The sequence below is a fragment of the Penicillium chrysogenum genome (assembly GCF_028827035.1).
Source record: "Penicillium chrysogenum strain IBT 35668 chromosome Unknown utg000005l_segment0_segment0, whole genome shotgun sequence".
NCBI lineage: Eukaryota > Fungi > Ascomycota > Eurotiomycetes > Eurotiales > Aspergillaceae > Penicillium > Penicillium chrysogenum.
In genome coordinates this window covers 6,226,491-6,253,054 of record NW_026622753.1, presented here as the reverse complement: position 1 = coordinate 6,253,054, position 26,564 = coordinate 6,226,491, and the positions used below count along the sequence as shown (strand labels likewise).

General features: G+C 49.6%; 10 protein-coding genes across 10 annotated transcripts; 4 read left to right on the top strand and 6 right to left on the bottom strand.

Annotated features, from left to right (window-relative positions):
* Nucleotides 1-539: 539 nt before the first annotated feature.
* Nucleotides 540-7,018, bottom strand: N7489_010769 (putative ubiquitin-protein ligase E3 component (UBR1); the record flags this gene model as incomplete). Its single annotated transcript, XM_056716518.1, has 2 exons — nucleotides 540-807; nucleotides 867-7,018. 2 exons carry the CDS (start codon nucleotides 7,016-7,018, stop codon nucleotides 540-542), a joined length of 6,420 nt encoding a protein of 2,139 aa, XP_056564140.1.
* Nucleotides 7,019-7,859: 841 nt separating this feature from the next.
* Nucleotides 7,860-8,385, bottom strand: N7489_010768 (cytochrome b-c1 complex subunit 9; the record flags this gene model as incomplete). Its single annotated transcript, XM_056716517.1, has 5 exons — nucleotides 7,860-7,919; nucleotides 8,002-8,050; nucleotides 8,131-8,196; nucleotides 8,281-8,300; nucleotides 8,377-8,385. 5 exons carry the CDS (start codon nucleotides 8,383-8,385, stop codon nucleotides 7,860-7,862), a joined length of 204 nt encoding a protein of 67 aa, XP_056564139.1.
* Nucleotides 8,386-8,683: 298 nt separating this feature from the next.
* N7489_010767 (putative RNA binding protein Pym) lies at nucleotides 8,684-9,331 on the top strand (the record flags this gene model as incomplete). The annotated part of the gene is made up of 1 exon (XM_056716516.1): nucleotides 8,684-9,331. The coding sequence occupies one exon, from the start codon at nucleotides 8,684-8,686 to the stop codon at nucleotides 9,329-9,331; it is 648 nt and encodes a 215-aa protein (XP_056564138.1).
* A 590-nt stretch (nucleotides 9,332-9,921) lies between these two features.
* hem14 (oxygen-dependent protoporphyrinogen oxidase) lies at nucleotides 9,922-11,902 on the bottom strand (the record flags this gene model as incomplete). The annotated part of the gene is made up of 3 exons (XM_056716515.1): nucleotides 9,922-10,746; nucleotides 10,824-11,534; nucleotides 11,600-11,902. The coding sequence occupies 3 exons, from the start codon at nucleotides 11,900-11,902 to the stop codon at nucleotides 9,922-9,924; spliced, it is 1,839 nt and encodes a 612-aa protein (XP_056564137.1).
* A 399-nt stretch (nucleotides 11,903-12,301) lies between these two features.
* N7489_010765 (mRNA-binding protein NAB2) lies at nucleotides 12,302-13,801 on the bottom strand (the record flags this gene model as incomplete). Its single annotated transcript, XM_056716514.1, has 2 exons — nucleotides 12,302-13,325; nucleotides 13,386-13,801. The coding sequence occupies 2 exons, from the start codon at nucleotides 13,799-13,801 to the stop codon at nucleotides 12,302-12,304; spliced, it is 1,440 nt and encodes a 479-aa protein (XP_056564136.1).
* A 1,306-nt stretch (nucleotides 13,802-15,107) lies between these two features.
* On the top strand, nucleotides 15,108-16,818 carry N7489_010764 (cytochrome P450; the record flags this gene model as incomplete). Its single annotated transcript, XM_056716513.1, has 2 exons — nucleotides 15,108-15,832; nucleotides 15,918-16,818. The coding sequence occupies 2 exons, from the start codon at nucleotides 15,108-15,110 to the stop codon at nucleotides 16,816-16,818; spliced, it is 1,626 nt and encodes a 541-aa protein (XP_056564135.1).
* Nucleotides 16,819-18,701: 1,883 nt separating this feature from the next.
* On the bottom strand, nucleotides 18,702-20,770 carry N7489_010763 (glycerol kinase; the record flags this gene model as incomplete). The annotated part of the gene is made up of 4 exons (XM_056716512.1): nucleotides 18,702-19,280; nucleotides 19,357-19,523; nucleotides 19,577-20,562; nucleotides 20,637-20,770. 4 exons carry the CDS (start codon nucleotides 20,768-20,770, stop codon nucleotides 18,702-18,704), a joined length of 1,866 nt encoding a protein of 621 aa, XP_056564134.1.
* A 1,648-nt stretch (nucleotides 20,771-22,418) lies between these two features.
* Nucleotides 22,419-23,367, top strand: N7489_010762 (MIP/aquaporin family protein; the record flags this gene model as incomplete). Its single annotated transcript, XM_056716511.1, has 2 exons — nucleotides 22,419-22,741; nucleotides 22,806-23,367. The coding sequence occupies 2 exons, from the start codon at nucleotides 22,419-22,421 to the stop codon at nucleotides 23,365-23,367; spliced, it is 885 nt and encodes a 294-aa protein (XP_056564133.1).
* A 1,142-nt stretch (nucleotides 23,368-24,509) lies between these two features.
* Nucleotides 24,510-24,773, bottom strand: N7489_010761 (uncharacterized protein; the record flags this gene model as incomplete). Its single annotated transcript, XM_056716510.1, has 1 exon — nucleotides 24,510-24,773. The coding sequence occupies one exon, from the start codon at nucleotides 24,771-24,773 to the stop codon at nucleotides 24,510-24,512; it is 264 nt and encodes an 87-aa protein (XP_056564132.1).
* Nucleotides 24,774-25,423: 650 nt separating this feature from the next.
* Nucleotides 25,424-26,524, top strand: N7489_010760 (uncharacterized protein; the record flags this gene model as incomplete). Its single annotated transcript, XM_056716509.1, has 3 exons — nucleotides 25,424-25,719; nucleotides 25,788-26,130; nucleotides 26,195-26,524. The coding sequence occupies 3 exons, from the start codon at nucleotides 25,424-25,426 to the stop codon at nucleotides 26,522-26,524; spliced, it is 969 nt and encodes a 322-aa protein (XP_056564131.1).
* Nucleotides 26,525-26,564: the final 40 nt, after the last annotated feature.

Genomic DNA, 26,564 nt, shown 5'->3' with positions numbered 1-26,564 from the left:
AGAGTTAGAGAATTGGAATAGGTATATCAACGTTGAGAGTGAAGGATCAATGTGGAGAAAGCAGAACCGGTAGATGAAGTTGGGAAAATAAAAGATCAGAGTGTTCCAATGAAAGTGAGAGACGAGTAGGGTAGGTACACCCACGCAGCGGGTAGACATCGTGTTAACTGGGGTTAGCACTAAGCCTATTTGGGAACTATAAAGGACCAACCTTGGAATATATGCAGCATAATAAAGTCATGTCGACTACCTCGGGGGAATCAGCAATGATGATTCACATCTAATCCAAATTCGAGTTGAATGTAGCCTGGTATTTTTGAATCATAACTACCAAGTGAACCTATTGATGAAAACCATGTTCGATATACAGTGAAACAGATGAAAACAGAGTAGTGATGCATAGTGACGAAAGGAAACGAGAAAGGCGATTAAAAGACGCGATGAGGATCGTTTCCAATTCGCCGCTAAAGATTCGAAAGTAAGAAATCTAAGCGCACGCACGCCAACAAGCGCAAAAGAAACCCAATTTTCGTTATTCTTTAGATCGTCTCCCAGCCTCCGTTGTTCATCTCGGACTCCAGCTTGCGGCTGATGGTTGCAGGGATCGAGTGTGACAACCAAACATCGCGCAGTAGCCGGTCGTACCGCTTCTGATTGAGGATAAGCTGGCGGTTGCGGCGGAGACCGGGGTCGACTTCACCGTGACGGTCGAGGTAGGGCGCGTAATGCCATGATCCGTTCGTGTTGTGCAGATAGAGAACCGTGCATTTGCGAATATTGATGAAAAGACCAATGTTTTTGCCGCATCTATTATGGAAGACTGGTTAGTTGAAGAGTACATGCAAGGAGTGGGAGGGTATAATTACTTTTGACGATGTTGGTTGCAGCCGCCAAGCTTGTTTGTCATGCAGCAGACTGCCTGTGAGCAGAATATTTCTCCGCAGAATAAACAGATACTGGGGTCAGTGAGCTCCTTCTTCGAACTGGGGCAACGGCGACGGTTTGCCTCTTCAATAAGGCTATCAAAGTACTTGGGCAGGCCAACCAGCTCAAAGATAGCAGGGTGCGACAGACTGGGCCAGAGACGGTGGTCTTCGAAGCGGATGCCTGAGCGCGAGGCATTCCAGTGGAAGATCCATCCTGAAATGACTGCGTCGAAGGGGCTGTTCGTCTTCCGTGCGGGCTTGACAGACATGAGAATCTCGTCAAGAGAAGGTAGTTGAAGTGCTTTGGTTAGGCGCTCAAGCTCAGAGGACTCCACATCGGCGAATCCTGTGTTAGGGAACTCGACGCCGTGCTGAACATGAAGAAGGATAACTGCCTTGCGCAAGAATGCCAATCCATAGCTCGTAACAAGTCGCCGCACGGCAGTAATGATACCTGGGGTGGCAGTTTCCTCTCCATCTTTGACATAACCACTCTCAGCGGGGAAGGAGGAACCTTCAGCACGGCCAAGCGAGTTCGCCTTCAGTTCAGCAACGATCGAGTCGAAGAACTGTTTGGTCACTCCGAATTGCTCTTCAGATACATCGGCGGCCATAGTATGGTCCTCGGAGTGGGTGGCGAGTTCCTCTTTCAAACCCAGCGGCCAAAGGATGAAAGTGACAGCGACCTTAACAATCTCAGCCACGAAGCATATCCGGACAAGATGTCTGATATCAATATTAAGGACTGGAAGCAGGGACAATGATGACTCTGCGAAGAACACAAAGGTATCCACGGCGAGCAGAGGCTCAATGTTACGGACATCATTGAGCAAGGCTGTGCCACTCAAACAAGGGTGCCCGACAAGTAGCTGGCAGATCTTTTGACGATGCATCTCCTGGAACTCATTGGTCGGACTGCTTTTTGACGGCCTCGTGGTGTGAAGACACCCAACAGCAGCATATGTCAAGACCGTCTCTGATAGAACGCGCAGATGGGTAAGTGTCAGCGAAGGAATTGTGTCGAGCAAAGTCGAGCCAGGCTCTGACTGGACACCACGCTGCGCGATCTCGACTGCAGCAATGCTGAAACCGAAGCTGCGAATTAGAGAATCGGTATGTACAAGGTCTTCATTGCCATTCGCCTCAGAGGTGTTGTTGAACATCGAATTGATATGGTTCGCCGTGAGTGTGCTCTTGAGCCGCCTGTAGCTCTGAAGCAGTTCGGACACAGGGCTGTCCAAGGGACTCGACACCTGCTGAAGTGGGCTGGAAGGCGCGAGGTCTTCGGTGGGAGGGAAAACACCGGGCATAGGCATGCGCGCTGGCGTGATGTATTGTGCAGGGGCAGTTGCTGGGAAAAAGGGGGCTCTCAGTTGGTCAATATTACTGGAAAGCGAAGGGACCAGGGTCTTAGACAAGTAGTCGATGAAGACGTCGGTATACGGTTGGGGATAGGCCTTCTCCTTCTCCATAAGGACTGGGAAGTTTCGCTGTTGATTCAAGGTGTGCTTGAGGCCTGATTGAATCCACTGGTCGAATGATTCGGAGGGGCTGAGCGGGACAAGTGGAGACTCTTCCTTGCCCTTCCAGGTGATGGGAAGGAACGCATTCCCAAGAGCCTTGCAGAGAGGACAGACAAACTCTTTGAGATCAGTGTTCTCGGGATGGTGACGTGCAACCTGCTGAGAGTGTCGCCGCTGTGTCGCCGCAAAGTACTGCTCAAAACAGGAGTAATGCATTATGTGTCCACAGCCAGTAGTCACAGGCCCAGGAAGAGTACTCTTTGCGTTGAACCCTTTACTCAGTCCAATCTTTTCGCTAATAACTTCACCACCAGAGGAGTCAAGACGCTTGATGGTAGTATGGTTCTCTCCGGATACACCAAATGGTCGCAATTCTTCGGCGGACCTGTCCAGACTTGTGGGTGTTCTGAGCACCTCACGAATTCTATCGGAGTCCCTAATATCCGTCTGTCGCAGGATTGTGCTTTCATGAACCAAGGCAAAGGTACCGTAGAGCCTCGAATCGCTGGTCTCTTCCTGGCACAAGATACATGTTCCGCTAGGGTACTTCCATAGCTTCTTCTCTGGGGTGGCGTCTGTATCGGACTCGAGATCGCTGAAATCTTCTTCGCCCCAATCGATGTTACCCTGTCTGTCCAGGAATTGTTGCTGCTGTTGCTGGAACTGCGCCATCACCTTGGCTTGCCTCTCCAATGCTTGCTTCTTCCTGATCTCCTTGTCATTATCCGCATCAATTGCAGGAGAGTTGGTGTCAATTCGGTCAAAGGGGAATTTGAGAGACGCAGTTGCCGATGAATACGTGCGAGGGCGCTTTTGCCACAGACGTTTGAGTATGTGTCGGATTTTAGGGCCAGATGCAGCGAATTCAGTCGTGACGGAAATTCTCTCCAATAAACCAACAATAGTCAAATGGCCAGCCTTGATCTCTCGAGCCTTTGACAAAGCATTCCAGTTGAAAGAATTGGAATGCTCTTCTACCATATCAGTTTCCTCGGAATCATCTTCTAACACTGCTGCAAGGATAAGATGCAGAATCACTTGAAGGAAAGTCTCAACACGGGTCGGTGGAATAGTCGGTGTACACTCTTTTGATGAAATAACGTATTCCAAACATTGGTGAACAATCTGTGCAAACAGCATCGTTCCGGCGAATCGGGGGAGATCGGAGAACACGCCGGAGCTAACGGGTCGAAGTTTCGGCTCAAAAACAATGTCAGAGGCATTCTTGCCTGTCTTTTTCGCCATCCATTCCCTGTAGATGTTTTCTGCTTCGTCTCTTTGGTTCTTTGTATAGTGTGCGCTGTATGGATCAATAAGATCAAGATGTTCGGGCTTCAATTCGAAAGTACCAGAATCACTCAAGCCCTCGGGTGGGCGGAAGTTGGCGACATCTTCCAACACATCTTGGAACATGTCCGAGTCCAGAAGCTTGTCGCTGAGGCGGGTCGAAAGGTCAGAGAAAGACAGCGGCTTGAAGCACAAGACATGAGCGATGTCACGTTTGATGTTTTCGCGGGTGAGATGAGTGCTGTCATCGATGGCAGTCAGAGATGTTCGGTCCGTCAGGAGGATCACCAGTAGATGAACAAATTCCTCTGCCACATCCACGATCTGGGCATCTTCGTATCCAGGACGGGGCATGTAGTTCCGGGCCATCCAGTCAACCATGCCAAAGCGGTGCGCAATGGAAGCAAGAACTCTGCTGGGATCACAAGTAACTAGGGCAGTCTGGAGAAGGAAGATATCTCTGTAGTAGGCAAAGTCACGAGAAGAGACTCCACGGTACTGGGACATTTGATGCCGAAGGCTGAGACCATTGCGAACCCACATGCCAGCCTTCATTTGCGCCAGCCAAGCGCAAACTCGAAGTGGATAGTCAAACATGGCCAGGAGCAAGTCCTCCGGCCCAAGGGCAAGCAAAACATCATCAATACTACTAGGGTTTGCATTCTTAGCGGCATGGATCTCACTCCTCGCGTCATTGGCAGCGGCAAAGAGAACCTCGCGCATAGTCTCGCTGCTCATGTCTCTTCCGCATTCAACAAGCCATGACAACGTGTAGTGAAGGGCGTGGTGGAAACTGATAGATCCACGTTCCACCACGAATTCAACTACGCGATGACACGGGACTTGGCCAGAAGCGCCTACCTCGAAATCGAAAGGTGGCAGCAGCTTGAATCTTACTTCATCCTTTATTTCTGCCTGGTCAAACCGCTTGCGTTCTACTCCAGCTGAATGGATAATCGCAGTAGTAGTGGTGGTCTCGATTGCCCTCAGCAGGTTGCCACCGTTGTCAATTTCAGGGTTGCGGAAAGACTCGCAGAATTGGCGGCAAAGTCGGTTGATCTCTCGCATGAGAATCGACGCACTGATCCAAGCATCCGTCTCGTATTCAACGTGTTCACCAACAGCGCGGACATTAGGGCAAATACCCTGTGACAGCTTGACGAGGTCAAGGAATTGGGGAAGATATTGTTCCTCGGTCCGCACACGGTGCTGTACATACTCAGATTGGAGAAGATATCGCAGATCAAGGAAGAAGTGGTAGAGACGTCTGTTTGTAACCGAGCCAGCATCAAATGCCAGAGTGGCGTTGGGGTTGACGGATTGTGGTTCACCGACTTGTCTCGTGGTCAAGAAGGTGTATAGGATAGACATCACTTTAGTGAGGAAGTTGCCTCGCACGACAATCTCTTCCGTGATGGAGGGAGTGGTGAGAAGCTGCAATGAAAGGTTGACAATCGAGTGGTCCGGCTCTCGGTCCGCGATGAGGTACAGTTGAGCCAGAGCCGTGTACAATGCCGACAAACGAAGACCCATAATGCGCTTGAACTGAGGAACATTGACAACAGTGCTAATGTAGAGATCACGCAAGTCGGTTCGTGTCTTCTTCCACAACCTCAAGTCATAGAGCACCATCCAGTCTAGGCGAGTACGCTGCCACAAGTCTTCATACGGAGGTACTTTTTCACCTGGACCGGGAATGGGCGGCCGAACTTGCCAGTGGCTGTCTGTGTTGGAAGGCCTTTGCCGGTGCGAACCAGGAGTCTTAGGGATGGGGATATAGCCAGTAGGGGCGGATTCAGGACCTGGACTCTGAGATGCAGACGGGCCTCGTTCTGCAGAGGGCCGTTCTGCGGTTTGAGCCGGTGCCGGTCGAGGAGGTGGCGGCTGAGTGCCCGTCAGTCCGGCGAGGATGCGTTCTGCTAGAGCAAGTTCGTCATCTGCACCTGCCAAGACCATATCATCATCTTCATCCTGGTCACGAGAGAGTTCGATGTCCATTTCATCGTCATCTTCATCATCCGCATCGTGTGCCTCGACATAGTCTTCGTCTTCATCTTCGTCTATACCATCTTCATCAAGCATATCGTCTTCGTCTTCGTTGGCGGTCAAGATCACCTGACCATGGTTAGGCAAATTGATCATGAGCGTACGACCTGGAAGACTTTCAGTCCGCTGGTGGTCGTCAATGCCCTTCATGCCAATATCTTCGTTATATCCCCCACTGCCCTTCTTCCAGGGCGTAAGCATCTCCTCACAGATGATTTGTCTGAAAATCTCATTGTCCTCGAGGATTTCACAGCCGGCAATATCAGCCAACCACTCCACTATCGTTGTGCACATTTGCTCGCGGAAAGTGTCGCGCGCAGAGCGCACCGTGACAGTAACCTTGATCTCCTCAATGATTTTAGAAACACCTAAGAGCCTGTTCAGGTCCTTCGAATACTTTATCACACTGCGGCCCATATCGTTTGTTTCATGAGCCCGCGCAAGGCCAAAGCTATCTCGTTCGCGACAAGCACGGGTGACCTGGTGAGAAACATCGCGAATTGTATGCTTCTCATCATTCCACAGCATGACCGCGAATTCCGGTTCTTCTTCCTCTTCGTCGCCAGCGCCATACCAGTCCGGACGCAACCGAGAGGCCTCCTCATCTTGCCTGATGCCCTCGACAGTCTTCGGCAGCCGCAATTGCTCCGGGGAGCAAGAGATAACATCGCAGAAGTAGTCGAGTGCACGGGATATAGTCAAGCGGATTGAATCCACAAGTTCAGAAGGCAATGGCCGCTGCGCCCGTTTACCCTTGGCATTACCACTATCGGTATGGATTGCGCAAAACAACGGAAGGCGCCATGCTTCGTCATCACCACAATCACAGCAGCCACAGTTTCCGGAGGAAAGCGAAATCTGATATTGATGTCCGGTGTGATCTGATGAGTCGAAACATCGACTGCACAACACGCACGTATCATCCGCGGCACAGGTCACGCATCGGTATGTGGCTTCCCCAGCACGGAAGATATGACCGCAGCGCTTGCCCCTCGCTGCCTCGCTGTATTCAGCTCCTTCCCGGGCACCTTGAGCCTCCGCCAGTTTCCATGGCCCGGCCGGAGTTCCTTCTGGGAACAGCTGTTGTAGCAGATCTGTGTTGTGTCCGACAAGCGATCGGAAAAGAAGCTCTAGCAGGTCCTTCTCGGCAGCGGGCCCATAGCGGAAATTGTGTTTCTTGGGCAAACGGAGAAGACCATCACCGAGCAGCTTCTCACATTCCCCGAGCATGAGCATGATTTGTCGTTGTGGCCGAGCTATCGTAGCGGCCGCTCGGGCTATCACAAGTGGGTGATGGAATGGAGCGCCGTTGTCGCGACAATGCGCTCAAGGTAGTAATGGTCCGACGCAGGTGGTTTCTTCGCGGGTATGCAGGCGGAAAAGAAATTTTCAAGGGAGAGTTCAGGCGATCGGTCCGGATCTCGTCGATAAGGTTCTCAGATGTAGTTCACGTTGCTCACACACTAATACTTTGTAGTGGGGGAAGGTGAGAGCAACGGGTGAAGGTGGACCAATGCAGGCGAACAGATCAGCACAGAGACGGTGAAGTCATACGCGGTTAAAATTTGAATGTGGAGCTCAAGGTCCAAAAGGACAAAAAAAAGGGATACAAGAAATCAAATTAGGGATCGTTTGTAGAGACCGGAAGGTAACATATTTCGCTATGACATCGATGGGACCGGTCTCTCAGTAAACGCCACATCCATGGCCTGACTACCCACAGGAAACACGCCACATTTTGAACATTTGAAGTTATAAAGACCAATACAGCCGCTTATGGGGCCTCTTCCCAGATGTATTTGATGATGAGACACTTTAATAATCTGATCTATTTGCCTCAAGCATGATCTTAGCTTTATATGCAAGAACACTCCGTGTGTTTTTGATGTATACGAAGGCGGTAAAACGCATAAACCATGCAGAGGACCAGAAGGATTGCAAGTCAAAATACAGATTTCCATCTATCACGTACAAGCCCACATATGGGATGAGAAACAACAGGCATGAGCTTCGCTGGCTTTTCCATGCCCCCTTACCCGCTGTAGGGTATACCCAACATCACTTTCGGCAAGTCTATTTACTCGTCCTCCTCCTCCTCCTTAACCATATAACGGTGCTTGATGTCCTTCCATTGGCGCTGTAGGGTGAGAGAGAAATAGTCAGCGTGGGTCCTAGCCTCGGGTATTGTAGACGGTCAATCGGGAAAGAGGTTCACATACGCCCTGGTTCCAGCTGTCCCAGACCTTGTTGGAGGTGATGTCAAAGGCACTGTTTTGACATTTCATGGTCAGTCTTCCGCATTAAGGGCGCGACATGCCTAGCATGCTCGGAGATTCGATATAACCCACAGCTCAAAAGCAAAGGCACCGGCAAAAGCAGTGGTCAGGAGAACAGTGTTCTTGCGGATGAAGGTCCTAAACACAGAGAATAATGCCTCGGTTAGATTTCAATTGGACAATTTCGATCGCGATCGTAGGACCTAGGAAGGGGAGACATGCGAGTAGATAACGTTTGCGAGCTGTCATGCGAGAGGTCAGTCAGTACTGGACATAGCAGTGGAAATAGAGGATCTGGGAGAGGGAGTATAGACATACGCCAGCCATTGTGAGGGATTGGGGTGTTTTCACACGACCTAAATCAAAGGATTGGACTGAAGGATGGGGCAACGAGAGGTGAAGTTGTGAGGTTGAAGTTGCGAAGGCTGAATCTGCGGGAATTGCCGGTCCGCTGATTGGCCGAGCCTCCGGCCTTCCGCACTCAACTTTCGATGTTCGCGTTGTTTTTCTCTTTCGATCTTTAAAGCTATTGCTCTCTGCCTTGGGGCTTGACTCTGTCAAGTTACTATCAGATATTTCTCATTTGACAATTTCATTACTCAAATTTGACCCTCCACACCACACCATGGCCTCCAACGTCGCCAGGTCCGGCATCACCACCAATGCCCAAACCGGCGAACGATACATTCCCTCCTCAGTCCGTGCCGACGGATCTAAGCGCAAAGAGATCCGCGTGCGCCCTGGCTACAAGCCTCCCGAAGACGTCGAACTATACAAAAACCGGGCTGCGGCTGCATGGAAGAACCGCGGAAAAGGCGGGGTGCCGGGTGCGGAAACCTTGAGTAGTGAAGACGATAAAACCAAGATCGCAGCAAAACCTACAATCACCGCCACCACTGCCGCCAGCAACAAGAACGCCAAACGCCGCGAAGCCAAACGAAATGCGAAGGAAACTGACGAAGCCGGCCCCACCGCTGAGGGCAAGGGCGCAGAGTCAAACAATTGGCGTGCCCCGGCACCCGCACCTAAGGAAGAAAAGCCTACTGAAGAGCCGATTGATCTCGAAGCTGAGAAGGAGAAGAAAGCCCGCGGTCTGAAGAAGAAACTCCGCCAGGCGCGGGATCTTCGCGACAAGAAGCAGCAGGGAGAGGCCCTGTTGCCTGAGCAGTTGGAGAAGGTCATCAAGATTCAGGAACTTGTGCGGCAGCTGGATGTGTTGGGCTTTGATTCCAATGGTGATAAGAAGAATGGTGAAAGCAATGAGATTCCTTGAGTGCCTTTTTGAACCTTAAACGCGGGGTAAGATCAGATTCAATACCCCATGCCCATGTGCTGAGTATGTGCCCATATGCATATAATCATCACCAGGGCTACCTGCAACCACCCTGGGAGTCCGTCGGGGGCTATCAGGCTATCCTACATCATTGTGACACGTGATGGGAAGTGTGATGTGGTATACCTTCATGGCAGGATACATTGCCGCCAATCGGTTCTAGCCTTCCAGTCACCCATCGCTTCGACTGCGAGGGATTCAGGCTGCTGCCACATCTATCCGGTTCCCTCAATCGGGAGTCCTGGTGCTCCCCCGCCCTTGATCCTGAATTGGGATCTAAGAACTGAGGAGAGTAACAGACTTCATAAATGGATTAAATCCAACATTCTGTTGACCGAACATGGGCTGGAATTGGATTAGACATTAGGAAGTGAACACCTTAAACGTTTGGTATCCTGCTAATGCCGTCGATCTCCAACTTTCAACAAGAAAAATATATATTACAATAATACATTTAATATACATGGCTTAGACCTTCGTGTACATTCCCAGACACAAGTAGAAAAACCACATGATCCAGTCACATGGTATCAGATTTCGGAGTCAACAAGACGAACAGGAGACGTCACAATGCCACCCCGGAGGTTCCAACGTTCATAATCAAAGGAAGTCCATGGACGCCACGGACTAGGCTCATCATTGAGCGGGATTCTTCCAATGCCGTAGGTGGCAGATAGGATACCCTGTTTGACACAGTCGCCCACACTTACGCCATTATACCAGTTTCCCGCAAGAATGAGCCGCTTGCTGTACTCTTTGCGAACTGTGTGCGAGAGCTTATACATACGGTCCAGATGGCCGACTGTGTACTGAGGAATAGCATCCTTCTGGAGACGACTCCGCGCGACAGTCGGAGTATCGGTGATATTCATGTGTCTCTTGAGCATGTCGCGGGCCATTTTCACAGCAGTGTCGTGGTCTGGATACTCTTCGAAACCATCCCAGTAATGTCCACCTAGCATGACGGTGAGTTTCGTTCCAGGTGCAGAATCTTGGCTGACTTCAGATGATGAAGGGTCCGCTCCGTTCCCTACACTAGAGGACGAGGCGAAGATGACACCAAGTCCACATTCTGGGTTCTGCTTGTAGGGGATCGAACGCGGTATGAGGTATCCAAAGCCATCCTCCACGGGTAGAAGGTTGGGATTTGGGTAATAGAGATTAACGACCATTACCGTCACGGCGTAGTTCTGTTTGCGTAGTAGAGATGGGGTTAAGCCGACGGGGATCATCTCGGCATGTGACTGTTCGGGTTTGCGCATGATGTTCGCAAGTGAAACTGGAGGGATAGTAGAGATGACATATCGATAGTCAAATGTCTTGATTTGATTGTGCCTGTGTGACCAATATTCCATCTATTGACAGTCAGCATCAATCTCAGGGTCCAGGGAGTTCAGGGACATAGCATGGCAATGCAGAATAATTCACATACAGCAATGGCAGCAGTAGACTCTTTACTCAAAGCTTTGATCTCTGTGTTCAATCGGAGGTCGACTTTGCCGGATGCTTTCAATGAAGCAATCAGTGCTTGAATAAGCTGGCCGACTCCCCTCTTAAAGGTGAAAGTACTAGCTCCGGCCGCAAGGACTTCTAAATCATGCTGACGGCGCACTAATTCGGGGCCTGCGGGCATGGCGTCTATGGCCATGAAATCATCCATATTCCGAGTTCTCGTTTTAGAGATTGACCTGGAGATAAGGGATGCCGTAACTCCACCAGAAACCAACCCACCGATGCCCCCAATGCCTCCCTCAAGGTTGCGAATGCTACCCAATAGTGCTTGGGCACTCAATCGATCGATATCACCAGCATAGATTCCATGGTACACAGCAGAGACTAGATTATCTGCAACATTGGGGCCAAAACGACGTCTGATGAAGTCGGCAACAGATTCATCCTTCGCCCATTCGGTTGGGTGCCGGGGCGGAGTGAAGACATCCTTCGCTATCCCCGAGAGAAATTTGTTAAATAGCGGCTCTTGCATAGTATCCATAAAGATTTGCAAGTTTTCCCCAAAAGAGAGTTCAGGCTTTGGCGCCGGCATACGAACGAGACGGTCCGGGTAGTAAATGTAACGATTTCGGGCCGCGGGGCTCGTGTTGGGGGTAACAATGAGGTCGTCGTACAAGCCTAGATTTGTAGCCTTTTAATAGGGTCAGCATATGAAAGCTTTTCGATTCTGAGTATGCGCACACGAGCAATACTCACCAGGTAAAGCAGAGGGAGTGATCCTGGCAGCGAGCTCTTTAAGGTCCGCGGCCCATACTCAAACACGACATTGCCACCATCAACAGGAACTGTTTCAGAATTTATCCAACCACCGAGCCGGTCCGTTTTCTCGAACAAGATGACCTGTTTGCATGTAGGGTCTTGCGTGAGTTGCCAGGCGGCTGTGAGTCCAGTGATGCCACCACCAAGAACGGCGGCAGTGTATGCGCGTTTCTGATCATTGAGATGAATCAATTGCGTTCGTCCTGGTCTTACTGCTCTAGAGACACATGGTAGCAACATCTCTGCTGATCTGAGCAACGTTGGTGGTGGGATAATTAAAGCTAAACCCGAAGGTCCTCGGGAGCTTCCGTCCTTACTTAAGCTACGCGGGCAGCCTCCAGGGCTGGTCTGCCTACAGCAATCCTACGCTTGCACAGTGGTTCGTGAGACATTCGCGAATTCATCTTCGCTTCGGTATTATTCTTTTGAAGGTCAACGGGGGAATCTATGAACAGACCAGATAATAGTATCTGAAACAAAAGCAAATGCATAAAGAGTATCAACGCCATTCCCTCCAGCCATTCCTCGTTCATTGATCAAGATCGGATTGTACATAGTATTCTTCGCTTCAGAAACAGACTGTTGTGGGACGTGTGTTTTTTTTCGACTTTTCTTCATTGTCAGTCATGTCAGGCGGAGTCACGCAGTCAGCTCCTGGCTTTGGCTCTGAGTGTTCTCCTCGGTCTCCGGTTTGATTAACTCTTGCGGTCCATCCACATCCGTGACAAACTTGCGCTCGCTGACATGCTCCCCAGAGTGCGGAGTCCACACCTTGTCGGTGTAAGCACCGCGCTGGCCCTCGGTGTGCTTATAGGGGCACTTGGGGTTCAGGCAGGGATTAAACTTGCAGGCGGTCTCGACATGTGTAAACTTGCATCCTTCAGTCTTGCAGTCGGCTCCATTGCGGCAGACTGGCATACTCGGGTGCTTGAAGGGACAGGTGGGGTTGGTACAGTGAGGAAAGAACCGACACATGGCCTCTGCCTGGTGAGCGGATCGCACTGCTGGTGAAGGGTGGCGCCCGGTGCATTTCTTGTTCTTGCAAGCAGCACCGAATGAGCAAGTGTCGGAAGGATCGATTGAAGTACCTTCGGGGGCGGCAGGTGATTGATGGGCAAACGGGCAATCCTGTCGCGAGCATCGTTGGTTGAAGCGACACACAGTGTCGGGGTTGCTTTCATCTTGTTCACCACCCGTTGTGCTGTCCATGTCCACATCTGCTCCTTCTGCCGCTCTCGGTTTGTTGTATCCGCGCTTTCCTCCACGCTGGCCACCTCGCTCCACCCGATTGAAGAGCGAACGACCCTGAGGGCCATTCTGGGAACCAGTCTGGAAAGCGGGGTTGACAGCGGGTGGCATGAAGCCAGGCATGAATTGCGACATCATGCGAGCTTGTTCCTCCAACATCGACATAAGCTGCATCTGGTTTTCGGGGGTCATCTGCATCATGGGGTTGCCTTGCATTCCCATGGCACGGCCACCGCGACCATTTTGTTGTCCGCCTCTCATTTGACCCCGGCCGTTGTGACCGATGCGCCCGTTTCCTTGTCCCCGCACACGGTGCAGAGCTGCATCCGAGCCACGGTCTAGGTTTCGATTGATTTGGTTCAACATCCTTCCCTTGCCGCCTCTGCCGTTGCGCATCGCTTTCGGTCCTGTGGGGCTATTGAGGAGCACTGTCAGCATGTTATAGGCATTAGCAGAAAGGCATGGTAAAACCTACATCTCGTTTCCGGCCTCCGCCATCTCGGCATCCTGGCCGTTGGCCTCTCCGAACGGATTGGGCGTCGTTTGAGCTGAGTTGTCGAATTCCATGGCCGAAGGGTTCAGCTGGCCCATGGTGGTGTCGTTCGAGGCTGGAGCAGCCCCGTTGATTTGTTGGTTGAGCAACTCGACTTGAGTGAAAAGCCATTGTGAAAACTCGAGGGCCGCAGTGTCACCTTCCTGGAGGCCAAGAAAATCATTTGAAAGCTCGGTGGCTATTTGCTCTTCAGTCTTGCCGTTGACCAGCATGAGAACGATGTATTCGATCAGTGGTGACTCTTGGCCATCACTCCAACCCATCTCCACCAATTTCGGCTGGATGACATTTGCGACTGCTCGCGCAAGAGGCGTTTCCAAGGTGATTTGAGGCAGCATGGCGAAGGCGATTGTAGAGTCAGGGAAAAGTGAAAGGTTGGTGAGAAATTCACAAAGAGGGAGCAGTGCTGATAAAAGAACTTGCGCCACCCGATAAAGGCGTTTCGGATCTTATCGGCGCGACTAACAATGAAGATGCGATTAAAACGGTAGGCGATGGCAGTTGAGGTTAGAGGGTGAGTTTTAATAGACCAGTAACAGGTTCTGGTAGAGAAAGCAGAACTTTAGCAAGCAGATTGAAGTGAAGCTAAAGACCCGACGACCAAAACGGATGTTTGATCACGTGGCTGTGGCTGGCCGGCGGTGAGGTGGGGCAGAACATACAATGCAAACAACCACAAGGTTGATTTTGCTATTAATGAAGAGAAGGTCTTGCTTTGATCGAACTGTGTTGCAATAGTCAGATGAAAGAGAGAAGAAATCTGACTTGTTGAAAGTCATAAGGAATGGACCTTGCAACTACTGAAGTTTGGGTTTATATGTTCACAATGGCTATTGTTCCGCCACCAAGCTATTGAGTTGGTTGTTGTGAACGGGGCTAAATGGGTTCTATATACAAAGAGAGTATCCAGACAAAGGACTCACGGTCAAGTGACGTCTGAGAAAGGAATAGCAATTGTCCCAAGGCTTCTAGGTCCGTAGCCTGAGGCATGAATATATTATATCTGAAATATCAGGCATACAACACTGCCTCAGGCCTTAATGAAAAGCATGTACGCAAAACTAACTAGTTTAGCGGCGTAGGGACGTTTATGTGGCTGCAGGCCACCTATCCACAAAGCGCTGTCGATCTCCCCGCTCGGAATCATATGCCATCAACCCCTGTCTGCCGAGGTGTCATGTCTTCACCATGGGACATCTTCCCCAGATCGTCGGTGCCCCCACAATAATTATACGGTGTGAAACCGAGACCACAACTGAACGCTGTGGGGATCTATGCCTAGGCCAGCCCCATATTGCAATATCAGATCAACGAGGGATCAATGAACAAAGGATGAAGTCACATAATGCGGGGTTCGCAAGCACGGCTCCTTTAGGCCATCCTCTACACCTATTTGGGGCATGAGGAACACACATCATTGGATACTAAATGTTCAGAGGTATTCTCTGAAAACTAGTGTGGTTGTGTCCCCAGATTGATAAACGCTGCAACCCGTATGGTTCATACTGTTTGACAAGTTCGTCTTCATAACTAGCCTTCCCTGCCGTATGTTATGCAACATACCAGTCCTTTTTCTCTTATTTTGAACGCGCCCTCCAAGACAGAAGCCAGACTAAACCTAACTTGGTATAGTCTAACGGCGCTATGATTGAAGACCTCCTGACCGGGACGACATTCAGTCGGGCCTCAGTATGGCTTCTAGGACTATTCGTTGCATTCTGCGTGTTCCGGAAGTTCCAAGCTTCAGCACAAATCGCCCGTCTCGGTGTCAGAGCTCCCAAAATTGGGTTCCGGCTCCCATACGCTCTCGATTTTATTTTCCAAGGTTACCAAGCCAATCAAGTGAACCGCGATATAGAGTTCTGGGATACAAAAGTCGGCCAAGCAGGGGGCCTAAACAATGTGAAGACAGCCGAATTGGACGCTGGCATTTCCACCCGTATGGTCATCACCAAGGACCCAGAAAATATCAAGGCAGTCCTCACCGGTCAGTTCGCCGACTACGGTAAGGGTGAAACCTTTCACCAGGAGTGGAAGGAGTTCCTTGGCGACAGCATCTTTACCACAGACGGCGAACTATGGTCTCGCTCCCGTCAGCTCATCCGTCCCATGTTCGTGCGTGATCGCATTGTCGACACGGAAATTTTCGAGAAGCATGTTCAGAAACTCATCCCGCTTCTTGGCGGCAGCCACTCACCCAGCAGCAGCAAGGTAGTGGACGTCGGATCACTCTTCTTCCGGTATACCCTCGATGCAGCAACGGACTACCTGCTCGGCCAGGGCACAGACAGTCTTGATAACCCGGCAACACGCTTCGCTGAAGCGTTTAGATATGTGCAACAGCGCCAAGCGGAGTACTTCCGTTTCGGGTGAGTGATGAGACTCGATCCTGTGCGACGCAAGCACAACCTTTCATTGGAGCTCGCAGAACCTAATCTAACAAACCCTAAACAGAGTCTTTAGCTACTTCATGTCACGCACGGAATTCCGCAAGAACCTCAAGATCATGGACGAGTTTATTCAGCCATACATCCAGACCGTCCTCGCCCACTCACCCGACGAACTCAATGAGAAGCTCTCAAAGCACGAGACCTTCCTCGATGCCCTAGCCAGCTTTACCCGTGATCCCCGCGTCCTCCGTGACCAACTTGTCGCCGTCCTCCTCGCAGGCCGCGACACAACAGCCGCCACACTATCATTCTGCCTCTTCGAGCTGTCGCGGAACCCAGAAGTTGTCGCCAAGTTGCGCGACGAGATCCGCAATAGACTTAGCGTCGGCGCCAACGCCCAGAAACCCAGCTACGCGGATCTCAAGGAGATGAAGTATCTCAACGCAGTGTTGCACGAGACGATGCGTTTGTATCCAGTCGTGCCCTTCAACGTACGCTATTCTTTGCACGATACGACGCTTCCACGTGGCGGTGGGCCGGATGGGCTAGCACCTGTGGGTGTGCGTGCAAACTCGCGGGTTGTCTACTCGACGATGTTGATGCAGCGGGATCCTGATCTGTATGACGGCCCTGGATCGAAGAACTACTTCGATCCTGGGAAGTGGATTCCTGAGAGGTGGGTTTCCGGCTGGCAGCCCCGACCGTGGCATTTCATTCCGTTCAATGGTGGACCGCGGATCTGTATTGGACAGCAATTTGCTATTATTGAGATGGGGTACACAGTTATTCGGATTTTGCAGGCTTATGAGCGCATTATTGCGCTGCCGGTTGGTGGGAAAGACAAAGTTGAAGATCCGGTGCTTCGGTTTGAAGTTACTCTCAGTCCTGGCTCCGAGTTGAATTGCGTTTTCCTCAAGGAGGGCGAAGAGGCTGTGCGTAGTGGCGCTAAGGCAAGAGTTGCTTGAGGTATGGTTGATTCTTCGAACTACAGTATGATATGATATCTTTTGAGACTTGAGTTTATGCCCTACTTTTAACTTTTCGAACAAGGTGGAATTCATATTCTTGCATTCTTAGTATCCCGTAGGTAGATCTATACCCGTGAACAATCCCTAAAAGCCCTACAATAAGGCACCATTATAAATTTCTGACGCATCCATGCAGTTTGTAGTAGATTTTAATTTGCTTTTTGCTAGATCTTCCCAGGCTTTGTGCTTTTGTTTCCTTTGTCCCATGAAGCTATTTAGATAGGCTCCATGGCACCATAGAGATCATCATCAGCATATATGCTATTGAGTCTTCTGTTGATCACTTCTTTCTTCTCTTCGTATCTGTGGACACAGACAGACTCCATCAATTCCAAATCCTGACATAACTACGTGTATAGGAAGAATGCCTTCAATAACAAGTCGTTGTCAGTACTAGTCCCGGCAACAGTAGACACGGTTTTACTCGTCCTATAACTTCATTCAGAACACCCAAACGAACGAAGATGTATGTACAGAATTGATTTCTCTTACTGTAGCACTTTTTGGCCAACGACAATATATACGGCGGTTTGGCCGAGTGGTCTAAGGCGATTGACTAGAACGTTCTTGAGATCAAGTTAAATCTTGAAATCAAGTATCCTTAATCAATTCCGTTCGCGGGCGCATGTTCGAATCATGCAGCCGTCGTCAAATTTTTGCTTGCTAGACACACCCTTAATATATGTGACAAAGGCATAGTGTGGATTTCCCGATGTGGTTTTGCCAAGTGCTACTAAGTAAACACACTAACCCCGAATCGGTTAACGCCCAAACGCAAATTTTCCCTTTTGTTAGGGCATAGAATTTAACTATCTAGTTAGGTAATAACTTATAACTATGTTGTGCTATATCAAATATCTAAATCAAACATAATTATACATGGATACATAGGTAGGAAGGTAGTTATTAGGTATGGTAAAAAGCAGATCCGCCTTCTTCCTATTCCAATCTTCTTAGTTCTATAGATGTCTCGCCACACTAGGCTAGTGAAGCAAAAAGTTTACGACGGCTGCATGATTCGAACATGCGCCCGCGAACGGAATTGATTAAGGATACTTGATTTCAAGATTTAACTTGATCTCAAGAACGTTCTAGTCAATCGCCTTAGACCACTCGGCCAAACCGCCGTAATGAGAAAAGGTTTTCTAGATTTTGCATTGCGAAGAACACCAAAGGTATCATACATTGGGGTAGTCATTCTCCTAGTTTCCAAATTCTTGCCTTCTCCTTCTCAGTAGTGGGTTGGTTTACTCTAGAGCAAAGGAACAAATACAGATCTCCATCAGCTACTCACATAAGTATTGAAGTAGAAAGATTCCAGTCTTTATTACTTGTCGGTGTTGACCAAGATCAGTTTAAACGCACTCCCTTTAACTCTATTCCCTTATTACGGCATACCTCCCGGTGGAATCTTAGGTGAGTATATAGGGTCTCGCAAATACTGAATCTGGATCTTTCATAACCCCAGACCCTATGTATTCAACTGAAACAGCTAGAATTTGAAACCTATCTACATCTGGACTCATTGCCATTAGTCGCTAGTCGCGACTGACAGACATCCAATTGGAAGCCAGTCCTCCTATACGAATTTGCTCCTTTTCCCCTCATAAGCCTATTATCTGGAAAATTAGGGCTAGATGGCAGTTTCCCCGAGTGGCCTAAGGCGCAAACCAATTCCGCTCGCGGGCGCACTCGAATCACGTAGCCGTCGTTGCAGGCTTTTTGCCTAAAGCAGGCCTAGTTCTGGGAAGCTTACGAAGTAGAAACTCTAGTGTAATACCCTTCTGTACAAGTCATCTTCTTGAGAAATAAGAATACAATTAGTAGGAGTTTGACTGTCGCTTCCGTAGCTTCCTCAGTCTTTGCAAAATCTCCACTTTCCGCAGTTCCATGAACAAATCCTCTTCATCTGCATCATCCAAATCACATAGCACACTCCCCAGACCCGTCCGTACAGTTGGGTATGTGGCTTCGATCTCCTTTACTGAGACATGAGCTCTCTCTTTGACAGCGGCAATGTATGTTGAGCTCTTAACCACATCTGAGATCAATGAAGTATCCGAGATCTGTAATCCTTTAGACGGAGGTAGACCAGGATCCTTCGCGGGTGCATATGTGCCGTTTCTGGGACTAGCGACCTCTTTTTGCTCTGTGCTCTTAGATCCCACCCAGCCTCTACTCATCCGTACAGCCTTTTCCCATTGTCCGAATTTAGCAACACTCTCTTGTCGCGGGACTTGGGGCTCGAAGACCACACCGCCAGAACGATTGATGTCGCGTAGCTCGGCAAAGTTGTGCCACAGTCCAGCAGCAAGGCCAGCTGCAATTGCTGCGCCGAGAGCTGTAGTTTCACGCATCTTGGGGCGGTAGACCGGGATAGATATCAGGTCTGCTTGAGTCTATATTTTAGATGAGATTAATCCTTGTCCAAAGTTCATCGAGGTATAAGGTAAGACGGCGTCGATAGGTTCTTACCTGCATTGCCAAGTCTGAGTTGCTCATACCCCCATCTACAGCCAGTTCGGAGAGTGCATGGCCGCTGTCTTTCTCCATTGCGTCTAGGATGGCTTTAGTCTGGAAGCAGGTTGCCTCTAGAGTAGCACGTGCGATATGGCCCTTTTGGGTGTATTGGGTGATCCCAACTGCACACTGTCAGATAGAATACAACAGTCAGGTGATGAGAAGAGAAACTCACAGATTGTACCTTTTGCGTCATCAATCCAATAAGGTGCGAAAAGTCCACTGAAGGCAGTGACAAATACACATCCACCACTGTCTTCCACCGAGTAGGCAAGTTCATTGACCTCCTTAGACTCCTGGAAGAAATTCAAGTTGTTCTGCAAGAATTTGATCCCAGACCCAGCTACAGCAATGCTTCCCTCCAGTGCATAGATAGGCTTCCCACCAAAGTGGTAAGCCACCGTAGCCAGTAATCCATGTGTCGAGAACACGGGCTTGTCACCAACATTGTACAGAAGAAAGCAACCAGTGCCATAAGTGTTTTTCGCCATTCCAGGCGAGAACCCTTTCTGCCCAACCAACGCCGCAGACTGATCACCCAGACATCCCATAATCGGAACCCGTGCCAACGCCCCAGAAGCAACAACCCCATACGCCGTCGCATCAGACGAGGGCACAATCCTAGGCAAATGAACCTTCCCCCTAATCCCAAAAAAGTCCAGAAGCGTCTGATCGTACTGCAACGTCTCCAGGTTCACAAACATGGTCCGCGAAGCGTTTGTCGAATCCGAGACAAAGACGTTGGCAGCCACGCCACCGTTCAAACGGTAGACCAGCCAAGCATCGACGGTACCAAACGCCAGCGTGCCGCGGTCAAATGCATCCTTCACTCTGGGGACATGCGCCAACATCCAGAGCAGCTTTGTAGCCGACGAGTAGGTTGACAGCGGCAGACCGCAGAGAGTCTGGAGCTGCGCAGCCCCTGGTTTCTGTTTCAGTTCTGCAACGATCGCCTGGGAGCGTGTGTCTGTCCATACAATGGCATTGTACAGGGGCTCGCCGGTCTCGTGGTCCCAGACTATGGTTGTTTCGCGCTGGTTGGTTATTCCGATGCTCTGGATGCTGCTTCGGGTGTGGCCTTGTGTTTCGAAGTTCCGGACGGCTTCCTCGATGCAGGTCTCTACTGAGGTTACGATCTCGAGAGGGTCATGTTCGTGCCAACTAGAAGTGATTAATTTGGGTCAATTCTGCATCCTAGGTGGGCTTTCTGGCTATTGGATTGGACTGGGACTTACCCCGAGTTCGGGTAGATTTGGCTGAACTCGACTTGATGTGATGCTACTGGGTCGCCGTCGCGGTTGAAGATCAAAAACCTGGTGCTCGTTGTGCCTTGATCGATCGATCCCACAAAGGTATCTGAGGGCTGCATGGTTATGGATAGAGGAATCTACGGAGGAAAACAAATCGAGTTTGGCTATTTGCGCATGACATGAGATGTCAAACCTTGCGATACAAAGGAAGAACTCGAGATACAGCAGACCCCAAACACATAAATAAAAGACTTTCGTAGATAATAACTTCACGGTCACACAGCGGGGTGCTCATGGAATGAGGGGAAGACACCGAGAGAAGGGATTGGTGGGATTATCCCTTGGCCAGACGTGAGATGAGAAGTGAGAACGGGCTGTGCGGCGACATGTATTGGCCCTTCGTATAGACTCTTCTTGGGGTTCTTGGAACTTGAAGTGGAATTAGCCAAGTGTCAGTGCACTTTGGACTCATTGGGGAAACGATATCCCCATCCCCAGGAAAACGGTTCCCTCGTTCCGACTTCCCCCAAACCCCAGCATGACCTCCGTGCATATTGTGGAGAGAGATCAGCAGACGATTGACGACTCGGTTGATTTGGCGAAGTGTCAGATTCAACTTGGTGGGGAATTGCGCACTGACTCGGTCTTTATTCCATTGTCATATTAAACCACACGAACATCTATAGATGGCCCAAATTGCAACGGTTAGGCCGGCATTGAAATTTTATCTGCAAGACTATATTGGCTTTTTTTTTTCCACAGTGAATACTGCGGTGCTAACAAGCGATAACTAGGGGACATCTCTATCTACGACACTCGCAGAGTCAAATCCGGACAACCCCGGTCTCGGTGATACTACCTCTAAGCATATGGTCACACAGTTAACGGTCAATTGTGTCACTACGGACGAGAAATGAAAAAAAGCAAGAAAATACTACCCTCAGTATCATCATTATCGGGAAAGACCAATCTCTTTCCGCTCTCGCCTCCCTTTGGAGAAGCCTACCACTTCCAGGTGACACAGTTTGGACTTTCTAGAAAATTACAATTGGGCCTGCGTGAGGTCTGGCACCCGACGAGTTGATGAGTAACAGAAGACAGACAAGCTTCTACTACAGTCATGACAGAGGCAAATACCGGTAAGCGGGAACTATACACAACATTGCGGTGTCCAAGAAGTACCCTAAAGAACACCCAACAACACCCAACCGGGATCGGACAGTGACTTCCGGCTGCCCAGGCCAAACGGCCCTTCCTACAAACGACCCCTGAAATAAACTATGAGCAGAGGTGCGCTGTCATAAAATTCTACTCTGCGTGAAAGGGAAACAAAAAAAAGAAAAGAAAAGAAAAGAAAAGAAAACACGGCAACAAAAGGCACAATGGCCGGCCCAGCCAGTTCAATAAAAGGGATATGTGCACTTGATGATTCCGAGTCTATCCGGATTTGACTTCAGCTGATATCTTTCCTGCAAGCTTGAACGCCCTCTGGAGCTCTGGGCTTGGAACCAGGAGGACAAGAGACACACAGACACACTCTCTTCCAGGACAAGACCCTGCATCAGCCAATGGAACCACCGTCTTGTACGAAGGACAGCACAGATTGAGAGCAAAGGGTTGGTTACACGGTCGTTCCTGGTTCTTCGTTGTTGCTATACCGGAAGAACTACCATATCATTCTTGTGTTGGCGAGATTCCCCCCGGTTGGTCGTACTATATCAACTCGAAGCCCCAACCCTGGCTTCCGGGGCTTAGGTTCTCCCTTCGATGGCCACCTGGAAAGAGCTTGAGCTTGATTCAATGTCAAAAGTACACCGTGAAACTCTCTCCTCCGCTACTCATGACAGCGGCTGTGGCTCGCTGTGTCTGACGGACAAGAACGAAACGGCTATCCACCATATCAACCCTGAAGTCGAAAGCCCTTATACTCGCCCCCTAGTGTGGTTTAAAGTGCGGGAGTACTGCCATGAAGCGTTCTCAGAGTTCTTTGGGACGATGATCCTGATTTTATTTGGGGACGGGGTCGTTGCTCAGGTCCTACTCAGTCATGGTCAGAAGGGTGACTACCAATCTATTTCTTGGGGATGGGGGTAAGGCTCTTCTCCTTTATCGATCACAATTCCATACTCTGCTCTAACCAATCTCATTTAACAGACTGGGCGTCATGCTCGGAGTATACGCCAGCGGGGCATCAGGAGGCCACATCAACCCCGCCGTGACATTTGCAAACTGCGTCCTCCGCGGCTTTCCCTGGCGCAAATTCCCGGTGTACGCACTAGCCCAGGTCCTCGGTGCAATGTGCGGTGCGGCCATTGTGTACGGCAACTATAAGTCAGCCATCAACGTCTACGAGGGCGGGCCAAATATCCGCACAGTCCCCGGCTACTCGACGACGGCAACAGGCGGCATCTTCTGCACCTACCCAGCAGAATTCATGACAAAAGCAGGACAATTCTTCTCGGAGTTCCTTGCCAGTGCGGTCTTGATGTTCATGATATTTGCTCTGAAAGATGACGGCAATCTAGGCGCCGGGGCGCTGACACCTCTGGCGCTATTCTTCGTTGTCTTTGGAATTGGCGCGTGCTTTGGATGGGAGACTGGATATGCTATTAACTTGGCACGGGACTTTGGGCCTCGGCTGACCTCCTACATGATTGGATATGGGCATGAAGTATGGGCTGCGGGGGACTACTACTTCTGGGTATGTTTTGTGTGAACATCACATGGACCAAACTTTGGGGACTTGCCCGGCTTACGGATGTTTTCCTATTAGATTCCCATGGTTGCACCAATATTAGGTTGCACATTCGGGGGGTTGCTATACGATCTATTCCTGTATACTGGGATGGATAGCCCAATCAACACGCCCTGGATGGGAATCAAGACGCTGTGTGGGCCCTTCGGTCGAAGGCGAGTCGCATTGCAGAGTCCAGTCTGAAACAATCCTATCCTTGCTCATTATATCCGCAATTAGGCGTGGAGTGGTGAGTACTGTACTTGATTTGTGTTGCTTTATCTTATTTATGATCTGTCTATGACAGCGACGTGTGTAAAAAGGGGTGGAACTTAGCGACGACTGTTATGATCTGTATTTTGCACTATTTAGCCAGTTTCTGCAGCGTTCTTTTAGCATCATGGAATCTACTTTAAGTTCTTCAACACGGTCCATGGCCTTTAGTATTTTCTCTTCTGTTCAAGCCAGATGTTTTGTCCGGGTCAAGGATTCGTCGGCCACGCCTATAAGTCATGGGGTCTATAAGAGATACCCAACAGCCAGTCATAGGCACAACCACTGCATTGTGTACATTTCTCTACACGAAAAAAAAAATGCATCCAATGCATGAAGGGCATGCAGGGTGTCATCCCTCTCTATCTCGACTGCATGATTCCAGAAGGGAACACAGCATCTGCAGCTAACTTACTTTTCAACTGGCTGTTCTAGTAACTCAATCATCGCACGCATCCAACATAGATAGAGCCCTAAAGGGAGTATGGTTAAAACCATCTCCTGAACTTGGTTAGCTCTCGATGGCCTATTGGTGCAACTACGGGGTATTGATTGGTGACTGGCATGTCTATAACACCTTAACTATTCCGGAAATTATAATAAACTTCTATTACTACTCGATCCGGCTTTAGACGATATTCTAGTATTCCGATAAATAGAACGGTTTATAAGGAATAAGTATCTCCCCCGATAAGCCTCTCCTATACTCTACGCTACTCCTATAGGTTAAAAAAATTAGAGTCATTAACTACTAGATTTTTTCGATAAGTTACTCGCCCTTATAGCTTACGGTATGCACAATCTCCGGGGGCCGAACATAGTACGCTTCCCAGTCATCGACTGTCGCACCCTCAAAGGAGGGGGTCTTCCAAGACGGTTGTGGTGGATGTGTCGAGGAGATCAAGGCCATTATAAAACTCAAGGTATCTTGGGACGGCGCTCACGAAGTGATCCATAAAATTCTGCCGGTCAGTATTGTTTTGGTATGTGCATCGATAGATCAGATAGATCACAAAGCCCCATTTTTTGAATCCGTCCTCGTCAAGGAGCTTCTCAAGCCGGTCTGCCGCATACTGACCGGCATCAATTGTGGGATCACGTTTCGAGGATACCATTGTTGAAAGTGTGGTAATGGTATTCCCGAAATGTGGTGGTATAAACGCGGGCTTCGCCAGACGCGAAAAAGCGGCTAATGGGAGCAGAAGAGCGGACAATACTCGGGCGGCTGGAAAGGGCTGTAGAAGCGGGGGAACACAGAGCGTGGAAAACGTGTAGTTCGAAGGAATTTTCATGTAATTATATCTAGGTACATATGTAGGTGTGAAGGCCCCTGTTTTGTCATGAGGCGACGAGAGGTAGGAGTGGGAAGAAAGGCGGGGTGATTTGCTCTCCAAGTTGAGCAATGTCATGCAAGGAAAGAAATCTACTAGAATGAAACGAAAAAGAGAACGAATGATTGTCGGGTGAAAAGAAGGACAGGGTCAGCATGGATTGGAGCATCAATGCACCCGACTTGGAGAAACCCTTTTTACGGGAGATGCAGACACCCCCTCAATCCATGAACATCAAATATCTTTGCCATTTCTCCCCTCCAGAGTTTTCCCCCGAATCTCATTACGTGATTTATCTCTTCCAGACGCGGTGACGCTTTCTCTGGGCTTTTATTGGACCTGTACATGTGAAGAGGTAGCAAGCCCCTGGCAGTTCCGAGCCTTGAAGGTCCACTATACAACCTGGGCCATTGTCAATGTTCTCGTTCTCACAAATGGACACTAACCCGAAGCCTCTTCGTGAACTGCTCGACCATCATCGTGATCTTTTTGTAGATCCACTCTTATGGACTTATCGCCACCTTAAACTAGTGGGTTGTCGATTTGAGGACGCCGACACAGCCAGCACAGAATCAACCCAGGACGACTGCAAGACCGACGATGACGAAAGGCCTTGCCCAAAGTTACCCAGCAATGCAGAGCAGCTTGCAACATACCCCATTGCTGCCGTAAAGTATCGCTGCCTTGTCAACATTCTTGTCGGGAAGGGACGCCCATTTAAAACACTTCGGTAAGATATCGCGTGAAATACAATGTCTAACAAGTACACAAAAAGTGACTGACAATTTCGCTGAGCAGCAAAGGACCTCAATTCTACTTCACAGACAAACCTGTCCATCGGCCAAGACATACTGTGTTCTATCGCCAAGGACAGTCGGACGCACATTTTGGCAAAGGCTTGTTTCCGTTGGTAAGCTACCTGCACTATACAAGTGTCAACGGAGGCCGTACAGACAAATTCGAGCCTTGTCCAGGCCCCAGGGGAACTCTCAATTGGATCGGTCAACGTATCCTCGAAAAACGACTGGCTCAAATCCAACCGAAGGAATGGACAGAGGATCCATATTTCGTGTGTATCTTGCTAGCTCTTGCACAACTCCAAGAGCGCAAGGTTGAGTTGCCGAAGCCAGCAATTTACACGGTATGTCTATCTTCAATCAGGCTTGTTCTTCTTGCCTCGGGAACTCTAACTTTTCGGCATCTAGTCGCGTCTTCTTGTAACCAACCTGTGCGACAAGGAATACATCCATCTTTACGAGGCTGAAATCTCCGCTGAACTTCTTGGAGCGCTCAGAAGCCCGACAACTGCCACCAAATATACAAAATGGCCTACTATTCGACGAAGGAAACTCCCATACAAGCCTTACAACACCTTTGCGGACCGCATCACGGCTGAGCTAGTGGCTCCTAGTCTCCTGTGCTCGCCTGGGATCTCGACTCTGTCCGATGAACTGAATGGTGTCGTTAGATGCGGCACGAAACGACCGTCCGAGCCAGAAAGCAATAAGACATACAAGACGGAACGAATAACATAAACCAGTGATAGTCCATCGAATCAGACTATGGCCCGCAAGT